General features: G+C 38.0%; 1 protein-coding gene across 2 annotated transcripts in view; it reads left to right on the top strand.

The window, feature by feature from the left end:
* The window catches only part of TNKS (tankyrase), a 129,768-nt gene that overhangs the window by 56,949 nt on the left and 55,151 nt on the right, over nt 1–17,668 (top strand). For both annotated transcript variants that reach the window (XM_053941956.1, XM_053941955.1), the window contains exons 4-5: nt 9,436–9,472; nt 10,333–10,408. In XM_053941956.1, the coding sequence (XP_053797931.1) occupies nt 9,436–9,472; nt 10,333–10,408 (113 nt within the window). The remainder of the gene's footprint in view (nt 1–9,435; nt 9,473–10,332; nt 10,409–17,668) is intronic.

Raw genomic sequence — 17,668 nt, 5'->3', positions numbered from 1 at the left:
ACTGAGAGGGTGGTCATACACTAGAACAGGCTTCTGTAAGACATGGTCAATGCCCTGAGCCTGCCACCGCGTAGGAGGCATTTGGACAATGCTCTTAACCACAGGCTTTAGCTTTTGGTCAGCCCTGAAGTGGTCAGGCAGTTGAACTACAAGATCACTGTAGGTCCCGTCAAACTGAAATAGTTTGTTCTATTATGCATTTAACCAGTAAAGCATTTAAAACAATGAGGTTGATAGAAGGGACTGAAAATGTTTACAGAACTTGAGTTGTGTGTAGTATTTAATTATTCTGTCATTGCTGGTAAATAATGTAACCTTTCTCAGACCTCCAGGACATTGGCAGTAGATACTTTTATTGCCGTATTTCTGTCTTGTGGTATGTTATTCCAACAGGAATAGCAGAAAGTGCCTGAGTGTAAATAGAAAATTCAATTTTTCCCCAGCTGGTGTTTTAATAGTTATTTTTTAATGAGGATAGCAGTTTGCAGATTTAGATTTCAATAATTTTCTGTAAACTGCAGCTTTCTTTCATCTTGGAATATGCTCTTAGTCACATTAGGGCACAGAACTGCTCTTTGCCTAAGTGAATATGTGGAGACCCTACCATGACTCAGATCAGGAGAAGCTTGAGTTGAGTTACTGTGACTGAGCACTGCTACTGCAAACATCTTCAGAAAAGGTGTTAAAAGGTTACTTTTAAAAATAAGACAAAACAAATGGAACCATTGTATGTAAGTAAATAATATCTATATCATAAAATCTGATGGGGAGGATAAGGGAGGGGAAGAATGTTCCAAGCTAAGCAGCTGTTTTTTACTCTGGGATACCAGTACTAGTCTTTGATCTCAATCCACATATCCTCTTTCCAGTCAGGGCATTGTCTCCTTTCTTCCCCTGATTTGTACCAAACTTTCCTTTATTTTACAACTGTCTTTTGACTCTTAGCTAGCAAATAAAAATCATGATGAGGGAAAATTTGACCACAGCAGGAAGGCAAATGGGTTAATTTTGGGGAGTTATTTTGTTGCTGTCTTTTTTGTTGCCCAGATATGCATGTTTTCCAAAATGTTTAAACTGAATTGTTGACAGATCAGTTTTGTGTTTTTTGCTGTGACAAAATGGTTCATTATAACAAAATCTATTGCCTCTGTTTTGTTATTCTGTTATTAAGGATTTACTTGCTGTACTTTGCTTAAGTGTTTCATAAATATATGTTGGCTCTTTCATTGCTGTGTGTTTGACAGGTTTGCCCCATTTCCTCCAGTTATAAAAGAGTTCCTCCCTTCTGCTCACTACTCTGGGGCCCAGCAGGCAAAGGAAATGTTTTGTATTTTTGTCTAGGAGCTAAAGGAGTGATTTAACTGGAGTTGAGTTCCTTCCAGGATGTGTGCTGCAGGGCAAGCATGGCAACACGTGCATTTTTTATGAGGTGGCAGCCTGTGTTTCCTCAAGGTTGTAGAGTAAGTTTAGATACACAGGGCAGCTTCAGACATACAGAGGAATGATTGTACTCTTCAGTAAAAAAAAAAACTTTGGCACAAATATGCATTTTATGTCTCCTGTTCATTTTCTAGCAAACATTAAAACCCCCCACTTCTTTAAATCTGTACAATTTGTTAATATAAAATCTGTCATGTTTGCTGTAGCTAAGAGAATATAGATTTTTTGGTTAAAATAAATGCTTCAATTTTAAATCTAGCTGTGGATTTTCAGACACACTGTCCCCAGCTTGCTAGCATGTTTTATCTACAGTGGGAAAATTGGAGAAATGGCAGAATTTAGTCTGCCTGTATTTACTCTAGAGTTCTTTTCAGAGAAAGATGAGTTGATGAAGCATAATTTTGGAGCTTGCCTTTATACAGTATAGCTTTCCTGAGAGTTACAATTTATATTTTTCTTGCTAGTTTTCTTCCATGCTTTATGTAAGTTATTACAGGTATTTCTGTGGTTTCTCTTTAGAGAATATTCTGGGGAATTGAGTGATTTACTTGTTTGTGGATATTGTTTGGAAAGGGAGGGTAGGGAGCTGGCTTTTGAAAAAGATGCAGTAATATGAGAGCAGCTTGGCTATCTATCCACCTGTACTGTACTCAAGTCTTTGACAAAGAGTTTCTTAGTCTTTTGTCTTCCTCCAGAAAGTTTTCCTTGAAATCCTGGAGAGAAAATGCATATGCAGAGATGTTACAGAAATGAGAAAGTAATTCTGGCTGAAAAATGGAGCAGTTTATTAGTTATTAATACTGAGCATGGCTAAAGTAGTGGGAATTACAGTGGATGATTATTTTTGCTGATAGCAGGAATTAATATAAGAAATGAAGGGGAGAGCCATGGGAATGTTGCTTTTGCTATAAGCATGAAGGGGTGGATAATGGGGAAGGATCTGGAAAAAAACTGGTCAGATTTCTTTTCCATATGTAATTTCACAAAAGATGTCATGAGTATTGAACTTTCGTAAAAAGATGAGCCTGAACCCCTTAAATTTTTTCATCACACCAGTGTGTTTTGAATTGCTGAAGGTTTGGGTTTTCTTGCCAGTCACTTGACATGATATTCTGCAATCTTTTTAAGTTTTTCAATCTCAGTCTGAAAACATGACAGATGAGTGGTGGTGTCTTCAAGATAAGTACAGCATTCTAAAATAGTATAGTTGTAGTGAAAATACTAATTTTTCACACTAAGAATAAAAAATGGATGTGTGTGTGGTGTTTATATGAGTAGCATGCACTAAAACTACTTGTACAGGGTCCACTAAAGAGAACAGATTCTAGAATGTTTGTCAGATCTATTATTTCAGAAGAAACTATATTGTAGCATGTGGTAGCATTGTTGAAAGTAAAATTTGTATGGATTTGTATGGATTATCACAAGGTTTTTTTTGGTTTTGGCTTAATTTTTGATTTTATCTAATGATTTAAGAGCTAAGACACTTAATATCCTCTGACAAAGGGACTTTTTTTCATCAATCTACTACTATATAGGAAATGTGGTAGCATTGTTTTAACCAATAGACCATCACCTCTGAAAAAAGGCATTCTGAGAAAAAGAATTGGTATGTGTCAAACGTGAACTTACTGGTGCTATAACTGCACATGCGCTGAAGACCCATTTTGATACACCACCTAATCCTTCTTAGTGACCAAGACCCTAATGTGCAATGTGTGTAATTTATGCCTCGATATGAAGACAGCATTTGGTAACTGCAGTGTCTTGTATATGCTTATGTAATAGATGTGCTTTGAACTGATGGCTTAATAGACAAGAATGTCTTCTATCAGTTAAGACCTAGCAGAGGTTTTGCCAATCTGTACTGTATAAAGCTGCAGATTTTTTGACGTAGTGCTTTTCTGCCAGGCCTTAGAAGAGGCTTTTTTCTCATGAGCTGTAAATCAGGAATGCTCTGCATTTGAGCTCTGTCCACTTAACTGAAACATGTTCCAGGTAGGATGCTGTTAGCTCAGTGGTTTGGTAGAGATGTGGCCAAAACCAAATGATGTTTGCTTATTTCTATAACTTGCACACTCCCTCTTAAAATATATCCCTGAAAGATGTCACTATTAGCAGAGTTATTTTCAGTTTTTGAATTTCAGTTACAAATGCCTAATTTGAGCCCACATGCACAGTGCCTGACTCTCTCATAGAAGAGCCAGAGGTAAGGCACCAGACCTTTCCTTCTTGGCAACATTCCTCCTTGCTGGAACTTGTTCTTGAAGGCATTATCTTCTGAGTTGCTTTTCTGTCACTTGCATATGATAGCGTTGCTTTAGTGTTTTTCATCCATGACAAGAGCTTAAAATTAGGGTATTGCTGTGTTTTTGGTTGAGCCTATTTAGACAGCTTAGGAAATCAGCCCATTTACTTGTGAGAGACTGCTGAGCAGAGAAGTGCAAGAGGCATAAAGAAATTAACCCAAAACAAGTGGGAAATAAAGTATAATAAAATTATTAATAAAACCTGAAATTGTTATTTTTTGCTCCTCTTTATTCTCATGTGTTTCTCGGAGTACTTAGTTAAAAATGCCTTTTCCCAAACAATATTATTTCAACATATCTTTGTTTTTTCATTGACTTTTTTTTTGGGCAGTTATTCCCTCAACCTTGTGCTATTTGGATGATTAAAAATCTTCTTTCTCTGATTTAACTCCATATTTTAGTGTCACCTGCTGGTTTACACATAATAAAAGTTAAATGGGGAAGAAGGAATTGATGAATATTTTAATGGTATTTTTGGACCCTTCCAAAGCAGCCATGTTGAAAATATAATTTAAGTTTGCTAAAAAAATTTTTAAATGTATTAAACCCCAAACCCAAAAAACTCATCCCCTCCCAATAAACCTAGCAGTCTGTCAGAGGCACAAAAAGCCTTGTGCTCTGATTATAACTTGAATATCTGTTTTAAATACTGAAATATTACTCCAAAGACCTCAGAGGATTAAAAAGGATGGTATATGTGGATGCGTATCGTTGATCACTCATAAGTCTGTGCAATCCTGGAGTATCAGGGAAAAGGTGTATTTCAATTTACTTCTATGGAGTTTATTTCTTTGCTAAAGTCTGGATTGCTTTCTTTGTAGCAATGGCAGCCCAAATGCAGAGTTTCCATTACCCTCCCTCTTGTTGCAGCACCATCCTTGTTCAAGGTCTTCATTCTCAGGGACCTGTTTGGGTCCCTGGCCATGGACTGAGCTGGATGAAGTAACAAATCTGATAGAAAAACAAGTTCTCAGCCTTCCCAGATGCATCAGGACTCTGTTTTCCCAACAGCCCCATGCATTCCTGTGCTCTTAGAGTATATGGTTGGAAAGGCACCAGAAACTCTTCTAAATGAGGAAAAATGGGATATTTTGACACCTGCTGTCTCTACTACTGTGGTGGAGAGCCTGTGTCCTCTGTGTTGCTGAGTAATTGTGAATACTTGTTTGAAAAAGAAAAGAAAATAATCTACTGGACTGTTTACGAAGATCTTGTCAATCTTCTTGTGGGATGTATATTTTGAAGAATGGAAGTTCAAGTTTTCAGGGCAGGCAACCAATAACAAGTGTTAGGTCTGCACACAGTCAAAAGTCAAATGTAGAGCTGCCATGTTTTCTAACGGAGCAAGATTTCTCCCCTGACTTCCAGTGGTGCTAGACCTGAGCTGCCAAGAGAGAACAGGAAGTCCTGAGGAGATTACCTGAGATTACCATGAAACTTAAGGTGTTGAGCTCAGTGGGACCAAACACTGGCACAGATTGCCCAAAGAACTGGTGGAGTCTCCATCCTTGGAGAGATGTAAAAGCCACCTGGACACAGTCCTGAGCAGGGTGCTCTTAGGTACCCTGCTTGAGTCGAAAGGTTGGATGAGAGGCCTCCAGAGGTCTCTCAATCTCAGACATGCTGTGATACTAATGAATTTTCCCTCCCCAGACTGTGGCTGTGGTTGCATGTTCATAAGACTCATGATCTTTTGTCACATGTCAGAAGCAGGGGACCATTGGCTGGAGTAAAAATTTTCACTGTGTTTAAGTATTCTGGGGATTTAAATTTATAATTGTGTTTCCATATAATGTACAACTTCATATGGAAAAACCTCTTTAGGTTTTCAGTTTGGTTTAGAATCCATTTTGTTCCCATTATATGGTGCCATTGGATAATAATGGCTTGGTTTAATTTGTGATGTTATTTTTTAGGAAATTGTCTTCACTGTGGAAAGCTGACATGATATTATGGTGAAGCAAAACCTGCTTTGTCCAGCTTGACATTTTAGGTCTGGCTGTTTTCTGTATTTGCTGATGTGTATGGAGGGATAGGAAAGGAATTCACCTTGGTTTTGAGTGTAGATGCATTGAAAAAGCACAGTTGATTTTTGCCATGCATTCAGATAGGTTTTTCAGTATTCTGTTGAAATTTCAAGACTTTTAGGAGAGAGTGAAATAGGGTTATTTGTCTGTAAAGATAGATTCATTATGTTATTTTTTCCCAGCTTCCCGCTACTGATCTGTTCAACCACCAGGTGCAAGCAGCCACTGATGTCTGATAGTTAATAAGCATTTGCTAATTTGCTAATCAGCTACTGCAGAATGCAGCTAGGGCCAGACACAGCAGTGACAGCATAGCAGCAGCTGATCAGAAGTCTTGGAGGTAACTGGTTTTCTCCTGGGAGTGGAACAGAAAGAGAGCTGGTTAGCTGCCTGATGGTAGCTGTGATCTGAGACACTGATTATTTATGGTTAACAGCGGTGACTTTCTAGTTCCAGCATAAATGGAGCAGCAGTGGTGTGATCTGGAGCTGGGATCAAGTAGAGAACTTCATTTAAAGAATTCTGAGCAAGCTGTAGACAATGAACTCCATCAGATGCAGTGAATACCACTGAGTGGTTTCTGCTTCCCTATTAGCTTTTGTCTGATGAGATAGGAACAGGGACACTGCTTTGCTATGATGCTCTCTGCTCCCCATTTCACACCTTGTCTTTGCCTTAAGAAATTCCCAGGCCAGCTGTCTCTGGGCTACCTGGCATGCTGATGCCCTTTTGCAAAACTATAAATTTTAACCCGCCCAGAGGAGCTCTTTAATAGATGTTATTAGCTTAAAGTCAGTTTGACATTTTTTGAACAGAAGTATTATGTGAGGTTGATGGTCTGTATTCGTGTACTTCTGCTTAGAACTTGAAATTCATCCCTGCCCATGCACGCATGGTTTGTTTTCAAATGCTTGCAAATGAATATTTGATGAGGTAGCTGTGGCCAGTTGCTGCAGGATGGCCTTTGATAAGCTGTGTAGCCAAGCGGTGTTAGCTGTGTTGGCAGAGCCCTCTGGTGGGAGCACAGCCTGTGCCAGCAGCAGTCGGTCCTGCGGCCAGTGCCACCCACTTCTCCCAAATGCCATCAGCCAGACCCCTCTCGGCTCTGTGGTATCCCACCAGCTGCCTGCTCCAATGGCCAAGGGGTTCCTCTTCATCCCACAGAGCCTGCGGATCTCACTTGACCTTTTATTTTTTTTTTTTTTAACAGACCTGGTGGTGTGCTGTAAGTGCTTATATGATTTTAGGTTTTGATTTGCAAAATACAGTGGCTCTTTGAGAGTAATAAAGTTAGCCAATTACAAGAAAATATTTTCCTAATTCTAATCAGTGTAGAACCATGATGAATTTCAAAAACTGCATTAATTCCAACCCTGTCTGTAAATGCCTTTTTAAAAAAAAATACTGCTTAGTAAAACTAACTGATCTAATTGGGCATACGGGGGGGGACATGCCTAAATCAAGAGCCACAGCTTTCCTTTTTCATTGGACAGTAATGCTTCTGCTATTCAAAGTATTAGAGGAAACAGCTTTTGTGTGATAAAATACTAACTTACTGAGCACAAAGAAAAAATGTTATTACTCTTCTCTAACCTAGTATGTTCAAAAGCCTGGTTAGGACTACTAGATGCATTGCCAAACCAGAATGTGCAAAGAGGTATTTTAATCTGGTTATGTCTCTAAAGTGTTGATATAATACAGGCCAATAACTCTACTGCAGGAAATCCAGCTGTTTGAGATTGTTGCATAAACAATGCAGTAGTAATAAAGGATCTTTTTTTCTTCCTCACATGCTGGCCAGAGCTTTTCACTTACCATTGATTTGAAACACTCACAACTGTGCCCAGTATTTTATCATCATTAAAATAAAAAAAAGAGGAACATGTACCATGGCTTAGAAAAGGCTGTTGCCTGTGATGGACAGGCCCCTCTTCTGACGAAGCTGGAGAGTGGTAGCAAGTCAAAGGCAGTCATATTTCCGTGTCATTTGCTTTGTCTCATGAGGAAGCTTTCCTTAACATAGACATAAGTTCTTTCAAAAGCTAGATTAACCTTCCTGGCCTATATTTGAAATAACCAGTTGCACCTTTGCTTTGAACTCCATTTACTCCATTGCTGGGGTTCACAGAACAGCTCTCTTACAAGACCCATCATGTGAGTAGCATGATGGAACTTCTTGCTGCAGGTTGTTTTGAATTCCCAAAGCTGAATATCATTCAAAAAGCAATTAAACACCTGTGAAAGGAAAAATCAGCAGTATGATGAGATGTAGATACTGCTTTAAAAAATTCCCCATCTACATCCAAGGAAATAGGCAGGAAGTACATGGCTGTGTGTACTCACCCTCCTTCTTACCCTTGTGTGAAGGCAAGATGCTGAAGTAAAGGGGACTCCTTGAGGAAAGGTCTGGTTTTGTTGTGGTTCCTGTCACCCTCTGCAATTAGCTGGAGAAGCCACGGTGGGGGGAGGACCAAGCTCTTGGTGGTGGATGGGGACTCCAACCCTCCTCCTGCACTTTACAGCAGTTCTTTAAAGGATGTTTTCAGATGAACCTTCCATCTTACCTGCCATCTGATCTGGCATTTTCCATGGCCCAGTGTCCTTCCTCACTGGAGGCTTATTAAAATTACACATAGGAGGCAGCACAAAGAGTTTTTTTTCTTTTTTGTGACTGCTTCTTCTTCCTGTTTTTCTTACAGCATTGTGGTTAGAGGCTTTAATTCTCTGGCAGATGGTATACAGTATGTTTTTCAAACCCTCTACCTTTTGGGTCTAGGAAACACTCTGGCTGCATAAAGCTGCTAAAAAGCTATTTTTTCTAATTTCTGACTTGAAATTCCATTCCATTTGTATTGCACAATGTCATAATGATTCAGATTTGTAGAATTCTGTCTTACTTCTATAGGTTATCTTGTCTCATGCTCTTTTTAAAATACTAACATGCAGTTTTAATGCTGTGCTGCAGCAACCCTTGTGAGTTGTCTATTTTAACTTGGGATTTCAAATATAAATATTGCTTTAACATTACTCGTGGTTATCTCTAATCTCAGAGTCTCATAGCAAAATCTGTTGCAGAGTTCAACCTCTTTTGTCTGTGCCTTTTATTTCAAACACGTATTTTGTTGGAAAGTGGCTGATGATATAATACCTGATTTTTTTTTTTTTTTTATAATCCATGCTTTTCTAAAGAACTTAGTGAAGTGTAATATTACCATTCAAATAGGCAGGTGAGAGCCTTGGAGATCAGTAATTTGTACCTTTTCAAAAGCCGCACTGCCTTGCTTTGTCTTGGAATTTATTATGCTTCCCAAGTATAATGTGACATACTGAATAGGGCAGGGGGTGGGGACATTGTCTTCAGCTGACATGCTGTTATCAGCGGGACTGTGTTTCTGGACACAAGATTTCACAGTCATTGGTTGTCCGAAGAAAGCCTTTCCATCTGAGGATTGGACAAGAAGATGCGTCAATTTGCTGCCCGTCTCCAAGGTACTGGTGATGCTGCCTCCACAAGCTGGCTAACGTCACAGCTCCATCACCCAGCGGGGTGTGGGCTTTTTTCTCCTCTTCTCTGTTTTAATTCTGTATTTGCTTCCTACTGCATTTCTTAATCTGTCTTCTGCCAAATGCTAACAGCATGATATTTTGCAATCATTTAGGTGAATACAAGAAGGACGAACTCCTGGAAGCTGCTAGGTGAGTGCTGCTTAGAATATAAACCATATTTTGGGGGTGGAAGCAGGCGAGGAAAAGGGGTTTTTAAAATAGTACTGTTTTGTCATGCCTTTCCATGAAATGCTGCAAGCAAACCACTTAATTAGCATAAATCTCTTCAGACTTTAGTCTGGTACAAATATAAAAGCCTGTTTATGTAATTGAAATCCCCCACTATGGTGGTTATAAGGTTAATATTGAGTTTTTGCCTTAAGCTGCTTAAATCCTCTTTATTGTTTTGTGACTGTTCTTTTTAGGGGCAATTTAAATATTGGAATCTTTCTTTTCTTTGGGTTTTTACTGCTACCGTAGGATGTATTTTGAAAATAGGTTTTTTCAGAACAGAGCATAAGGAAGCCTATACAAAAGGTGTAAAGTTGAATTGTATATTGCAAAGATGCTTTTCATCCTTCCTTCTGACTGCACAAGACCAATTTATATAGACTGTTAACCCTTCTAAAAATTTCTGGGTATTGGTATATAGTTGTTTCAAATGTTATGGGCCATGTGCTATGAAAATATGTTACATTCAGTTAATTTATTTTGACAAATGGCTTTCAGAGGATCTGTAAAATTAGAAAAAGGAAATATGAGGTTAAGGAGACAAATTGAGGTGTTTTTGTATGATCTTTTTCAACACATTTAACTGCAAATGTATATTCTTTTTTGTATTTACCCTTGGTTTTGAAATGTTCTTGTAAAGAAGATTCTTTAGCCATCCAACATTCTTCCTGCCACAGTACAAATTTCAATATACTATACTTTGCAGAATACTAAGGAGATGGATATCAAAGAGCTCTGCCCTTTTCCCACCCTTTCTATAATATTCTCCTCATTTACAGGAGTGGTAATGAAGAAAAGCTGATGGCTTTATTGACTCCTTTAAATGTGAACTGCCATGCAAGCGATGGGCGTAAGGTAAGTTAATACCTGCTTTATATTTCAATTATTTAAGAAGGGCCAATTTAAACATACTGGTAAGCATAGATTATAAACCAAGAGAATGTATTGGGGGGGGGGGACCTGTGATGCATTTTCACCATAAAATTAAATGCTGGTATACTTGACACTGGCAGTTGTGACAGATTAAGTTGGCAGACATAGGTTTTGTGTATGTCTTTTAAATATCAAACCCTGGTCTACATGTAAAAGAAACTTTAAGACCTTTTGTAAGAAAAGCAAAATGTACTGTTGCAGATGGATAAAATAGCTAAGGGAAGAAAGTTATTATTTGTATTTGAACATTGGGTGAGGTGCTTGTTATTCAGTTTAGCTCCTAATGCACTGCCACGTAGACTGGCACTGTATTGCTGTGTTTAACACCTTCTGCATTTTCTTAAATTTAACATTATTGTTTTGACTTTCTCTGGCAGAGATGTTTGAATGAGTTAAATTAAGAATTAGGCTGAAACTGGAGGAGGGAAGACCATACGGAGTGAGAAGTAGATCCTATGATTTTTGATGTTTTAGACTTCGAGATGATAGTCTGTCTAGACTGTTGATTTACAAATGTTGGGTGGTGGGGTTTTATTGGTTTGATTTGTTGGTTTGTTTTTTTGGTATTTTTTAACTGTGTACCAGAATGTTTTTAATATTTATCTGTTAAAGTCTTTCACCTGTAACAGTACATCTTATTTTTGGAGAGAAAAGCATGGGAGTGTTTTCTTTTATAGTTTGTTTTTTTTTTTCCCCCCAATGGAGTGTGTTAAGGCATAGTATAAACCTCTGCTCATCCTGGACCTGTTGTGGAACAGCCCAGTTTCACTGAAATCAGTAAAGATAGGCCAGTTTACACTTTTGATTAAAAGGTGTGTTGTTACTGAATATAAAAAAAAATACAGCTCCATTGTACAAAAATTCCTGAATTTTATACACATTTTAAAATGTTTCTCAATTGTAATGTCTACCATACACACTATGTGATGGAAAACCCAGACAGTTTTTTGCTTATTTACATTTATCACCGATTGAAAGTTGATGCTTCTTCCAGGTTTCGAAAACAATTGATTTTATGAACTGAGGACAGGCAATTGAACAAGGGCTTTATTTAATTTAGCAGTGTTGGAATTGATTAAAGACTCCCCACAGTTTAAGATTAAACATATTGCCCATATTTCTTGAATTTCCTTTTCTTTTTTTAAGACTTTGCTGTTTGAGTAGAAATGTGTTTAGGTATTAATAGTGCCCTGTGTTATAATTAAATGGGGTGGTGTATAGCAGTGCATTACTGAATAATTGAGCCCCCATCACTATTGATCTAAGGCCAAATGCAGAGTTATGACTTCTGTCAGCAGGGCAATGAATGAGCCCTTGCAGATGTTTTCTTGAACATTTATCACTTCAAAGTAAAAAAAAAAAAATTACAAAAAAATTACAAAGCTTTTAAAATTCATATTGAGATAGCAGAAAGTATTTATGTATTATTGCAGCCTCTGAATTAGAAAATTTATGCCCAAAGCTTGAAAAGCATATTGCAGTTAAAGCTCCTGTGTGTGGACACTTTGAAAATATGTTTGGTTGGTTGGTTTTTGGTAAGTGCACTAATTTTTAAAATTCCTTTTAAGATGCCTTGCTGTGGTATTAATTAGCTTTTTAAAAATTATGTCTAACAGATATATTTTTTTCTACCACCACGTATGTACAGGCTATGGAAGGTTTACTAATGTAAACTAATTGTAGTAAGCGTGCTATATAACTGTTAAGTATTTAATTTGTAAAGCAAAGCTTTCAGGTCCTGTTCTAGTGCAAGTTCACTTGGGGTTTGATCATTTTAAGCAATGCAAATTAAGAGAGCTTGTAAATGGAAGTCTCCACTGGTGTAGCTGCCTGTCATTGATCTGTGGTGATTTACACTAGCTGAGAATTTGTGCATTTTGGAAGTTGCTTTTCGCATTCCGTGATGCTTTTAGTAATTATGTTTTGCAGATCTTCTGAGCATTCAAGCCTCAAACTTAGGACAGCGTAAGGCCACAATTTAAATGCAGCTCTCAGGGCCAGGAATGCAGACTCTGCGGATTGGCCCGAGATTCTCAGCATCATGCTTATTCTGCAGTACAGCTCTATCCACAAACTCTTCCCTCAGTCTGTGCATTCCTTGATTTTTCTGAGATGTCCAGCTCTAGTCTAGTGATAAGGGAACACTTAGCTGTGTGGGTGAAGAAACTGAGTTCCAGTACTGAATGGGTAATTATTTTTTCTGTATTAGGAGATGATAGTATTTTTTTCCCATACTTGGGGGTGCAACTGTATGCAGTTTACCTTTTCCCCTCTGGGGGATTTTTCTGTGTCCCATGCATACTAACATCTGTGGTTCTGGATTTCTCTAACACCACATGTGCTGTGAAGTTGTGCTTTATAGAATGGGTAAAAGGAGTGGAAAACTCTGACAATATCTTGCTGGTTTGAAACCAGCTAAGGGGTTGAAAATAAAAAATATTTATTGCATTCTGGGTGCTGCTTGCAGCCTTTTTGAAAAGTATTGACAGCCAGAGTCTGATTCCTACTGGACAGGATTCCATGATTCTAAAACAGTTACATCTGGTGATATCACGATAACCATTGCTCCATCTGTTTATTTAGGATAGAGGTCAAGACAAATAGGAATGAAAACTGAACCTCCTTCTTCCCCTCCAAAGTCACAGTTTAGGTAGGTTATGGTCATTGCAGAAACGTTCACATTACTGAAGCTTTTGAGCTGTTGTCTGAAGAGGGAATATATTCTGTGTGGCTTCTCTTGCCATTATCTTCTGGAGGGAAAAATGAAGGAGTGTGCAAAACAAAGAGCAATTTTAAACATCAACTGAAGCGTTTCTGCATACCAAGGATCGCGGTAGTTTTTGAGGGTTTTGATGACCAAAGAAAATCAGCAATAATATCTCAGGAACTGCAATTTCATTGAGCTAGGTAATGATTGATTTTTGTGCAAGTACTGGCTTATGTGCCTATCGAGTGTCTATGAGGGCACAAATAATGAGCTGTATAGTGCAGAACTATATATGGTACTGTGTAAGCAAATGAGTATTACACAAGGGTAAATTTCACAAAGCCTGTGTTTTTAAAGCTGTCTTATTTGTTTGCTTTTTTAAAAGCAATGCTTGAGCTGAAATATAATTGTGATTTTTCATGGCAATAAATCCTGCTTTGATGTTGGTGTTTTTTAACAGGAGACTGGAAATTTGCACAATTGTTACGATGTGGTGTTGTGTGTAAGGCAATATTTACATGTTGCATCATTTCTGTTCACATTGCCTCACCAAGTATCGGAACAGAACTTGGATACAGTGCACAGCACCTGCATATTGCTGTGGATCTGAAATTTCCCTGCATTCTGCCTTTGAGTTCTGCTAGTCTCCTTGGTCTTTACGTTATCTGTAGAAGTAATGACTGCTAGAAGACAAGCCTATGGTGTTGGTCTTAGCAGATGGTACTGAATTTCACACTGTTAAGAAGCCAAGGCATCTATTTATGTTTTTATCTATGTAAAGGTGCGTAGGCTTTAGAGCCCCTGTTATTTTCCCTCAAATATTTATTTTCCTCTGGGGTTGTCTTTTTCAAGACTTAGTTATGAGTGAATTTCATAAAAATCTTTTTTGACTATTTTAAATCACCAGCTTCCTCTGCTGGAAATTAACGCTGTCTTACTTTATCATGGAAGCTGGATTTCTGATTTGTTACAACAGTCTCTGCTTACCTAAAGCAGTGGCAAGAGACAGGTTTAAAATTACACATACAATGGTTGCAGGTTAAGTAGAAGCACTTAGTCCACTTATTTCCTTCTGGAAGCTGATGTGAACACTTGAAAGCTGTTTAAAGAAGAAATTGATGTTGCCTCCATTTTAAAAATGCAGAAGTATCTGAGCTGATAAGAAAGCATTAGTTTCAGCAATTCAGATAAGAACTCTTTTCTACAAAACACTTCCTACATGACTAATCATAGCTTTCCAAAGTGATCTGCATCCAGCTGACATGGTAGCTGTTAGCAATAGGAGGTTGAATTTTTGGTTGTACATAATGTCCTGCTCCTGCACTGCATTATACATGCTCAGATCATGCTGGCACTAAAATACTCAGGTGTTGGTTGAATAAAACCTTTTCTTATGCAAAGGAATCAAACTCCTCTGGTAAGGAGTTATCCAAAAACCAATTTGTTGGGTGGTCTTCTCGAGGTCCATCTCTTGAAGTAGACCAAATATGTAATATTTTGAGCTCTTAGGACCACAGAAAAGTCATTAACTAAAAAATAAAATTACTGCTTTGTACTTCGAAGTAAAGTTTCTGTTGCAGCTGCATTTTGTATTTACATTTTGTATCAACCATATGAAAAACAGAGAATACAGTGGCATTACCTATGACAGCATGATCTCAGGTATTAGTTCAACTTGAGGCAGGAATTGCTACCAGAGGGCAGCACAGAATGCAGTTCCTCCACAGCTACATTTTTTTCTCTCCTGTACCATCCCTCTCTACTTCCTTCCTTGGAAACTAGAAATGTTATTTTTGCAACAGGTGAATCAGGGATCCTGCAAACAATGCACCTCAGTTTTTCCTTGCATGGGACCATCCAGTACTGTGGATAATGTAGTGATCCCATGTGAAAAAAATAAGCAATTAATTAAAATGCCATTTCTATCGTGCACATGATTCTGCCTCACTTATTGGCACTGTTGTCTTCTGACTTGTAGTGTCCCATTGTTTATTCCCAGTTTTCAGTCCTTAAGATCTCCCACTACCAGTCTTTGGTATTTTGCTTCTGCAATGCCTTTGTTGTTACACCTTTCCAAACTAGCTGTTGACAACCCTGGATCCAAAATACCAGTAACAAGCCTCTTCATTAAACTTTGTGAGTCATATGAGACATACTTGCCTCTTGGTTTTGACTAAAGCTGTTGCTTAAGCCTGTTCTTTACTGCTTATAGGGGTGTTGGTTTTTCTCATGCATGGCCTCATTCTGGTTCATTGGCACAGGGTTCAGATGCAAGAAATCCAAGTGTGAGAAGGTCTGCAATGCAGTGCTGAGTAGCAGCATCCTTGGCCTGAGGTAACCACTGCAAAAGATCTTAAGAAAAAAAATGCCCCTCAGCTTTTGCTATGTGACATCCCTGGCACCAGGTAGCATTGGTAGTAAGTAGTAGTTGGATGAATTGCAGATTCTTTCCCTTGCTTCCTCTGCATCTTTCTCTCTGTTGAGAGATCAGCCTGTAAACAAAGGGCTGGTAAAGAGAAATTAAATTCTAACAGGATCAGCTGAGTTATGTCTCCTCTTACCAGGGAGTCTCCAACTTGCTGCTGATACATGAATTTGCGAACCCCTGTTCCACAACTCTGGTTGTTTGCAGCCATTTTCAAGAAAAATCCTGCAATTGGAAAGAAAATTGGTATACCTTCCAATTTCTGAGTCTGTATGGAACAATCAATCCACATTTTCACAAGCTTTCCCTTTACAGTTATTAAGCCTACAGACTTGGGTAGAGGCTTAAATTTCCTTGCAATATTCTTGGCTCTAGGAGCTGGGGGTTGAAGAAAAATGCCACGTTCTGCAAGATGTGAATGCGTTGTGTGCTGGTGAAACTGTAAACCTTCAAAATTGTGTATATTTTTCTTGTGCTGTGGAATAAAAATCAAAATGAATACTGCCTAAATCCATAGGTCTGTTTGTTCTGTAAATCTGTGTAATAGATATTATATTCAGATGTGTGTGGAATATATTTTGGAAGAAACTATTTCACATACAATAAAAAAAGTTGTTCGAGTATTAGGAAAATCTACTTTTCTACAGACAAAAATTGTTTATTTGAGCAAAAGACTTCTGAACAGATAGCCAGTGGAAGGCCTTGTCATGCCCAAGGGTATATCTGAATGTCAGTGTGGACTTTACATGTTTGGCGTTTTTTGTCATATGTAGTATCTTACCTAGTTTCACAATTTGCATTTCATCTTTCTCAAAGTTTTATGAACTCTTCTGCTGGTATACATTGTTTGTTTGTGTGGCTTGTAAATACAGTCTCTACTCTTAAGGCTTATCTACATCAAAAAAACAACTAACTAGTGCAAAGGAGAGGAGCAATGGAATAATACAGAATAATAGTTAACTGTGTATTATTCTTGGTTCAGAATGAGTGCCATCTCCTTTATTAATTTAATAAAATGAAAAGATTAAAAATTTTTTTCATGAAATGTCATTTTGTTTCAGAAAAAAGACAGCTCCACAAATCCAAAACAGTTATTTCAGAATAACTGGATAGACAAGCCCTTGCTAAATCTACTCACTTGCTGCTTACTAGCATAAATGTCAGTCTGGTTTTGATGAAATGCTATAGACTCAGTTTTTTGGGTGGGGAATGTGCAGATTTTGGGTTCTACATTTGTGGTCCTGCAAAGATTTGCCAGAAGTTTACTGATGTGCAATTACAGCACTGTGGAACTGCAGTTATCAAAATAAGCAATAACCACACAGGCTGTTAGCTGATGTTGGCTTGTGTAATGCTCTGGCTGATGGTTTATAGACACTGCAGTCTTTGTTGGCACTGATCTTGTGTGTGTTTCATGAAACACTTGTGTATCAAGGTTATATCTAGGGGTGTGAGCTGGTAGATTGATAAATAGAATCACAGAATGTCCTGGCTTGGATGGGACCTTAAAGATCATCTAGTTCCAGCCTCCCTGCTATGGGCAGGGATACCTTTCATTAGACCAGGTCAAATATTTGAGTCAAATATTTTAAATCAAATCCTGCACACAAAATTTAAGGTATTTTCTGGATTTAGTTAATGGTATAATGTTAAAAAAAAAGGTAACATTTCCAACATTACAAGAACATTACAAAGCAGTTGTCATAAGGTTTGTGTTGTGCTTTGGGCAGAAGTGCCCAATGCCATATACGTACAAAGAACATTAAAAAATGGTCACAACTGTGTTTTGCCTTTAAAACACTATTTTATTTGTTATAAAAAGATAGTTCCCAGGCTTTATGTGTTAGAAAAAGTGACAAGTTACATACTTTCTTATGCTGTGATCCTATCTTACTTCATCTGCCAAGCATGATCAAAGTGGGTAACACAAGAATGCCTCTGCAGACTTTCTATGGTATAGATGACTTGGCTTAATTTCTATCCCTGATGTCACTTAAAACCTTTTACATCCAAAGATGATACCTTCTGAATAAAATGTAAAACTGATCTA

The sequence above is a fragment of the Vidua chalybeata genome, chromosome 4 (genome assembly GCF_026979565.1).
Source record: "Vidua chalybeata isolate OUT-0048 chromosome 4, bVidCha1 merged haplotype, whole genome shotgun sequence".
Classification (NCBI taxonomy): Eukaryota; Metazoa; Chordata; class Aves; order Passeriformes; family Viduidae; genus Vidua; species Vidua chalybeata.
The sequence above is the reverse complement of the archived record's forward strand: the minus strand, read 5'-3'. Positions and strand labels throughout refer to the sequence as shown.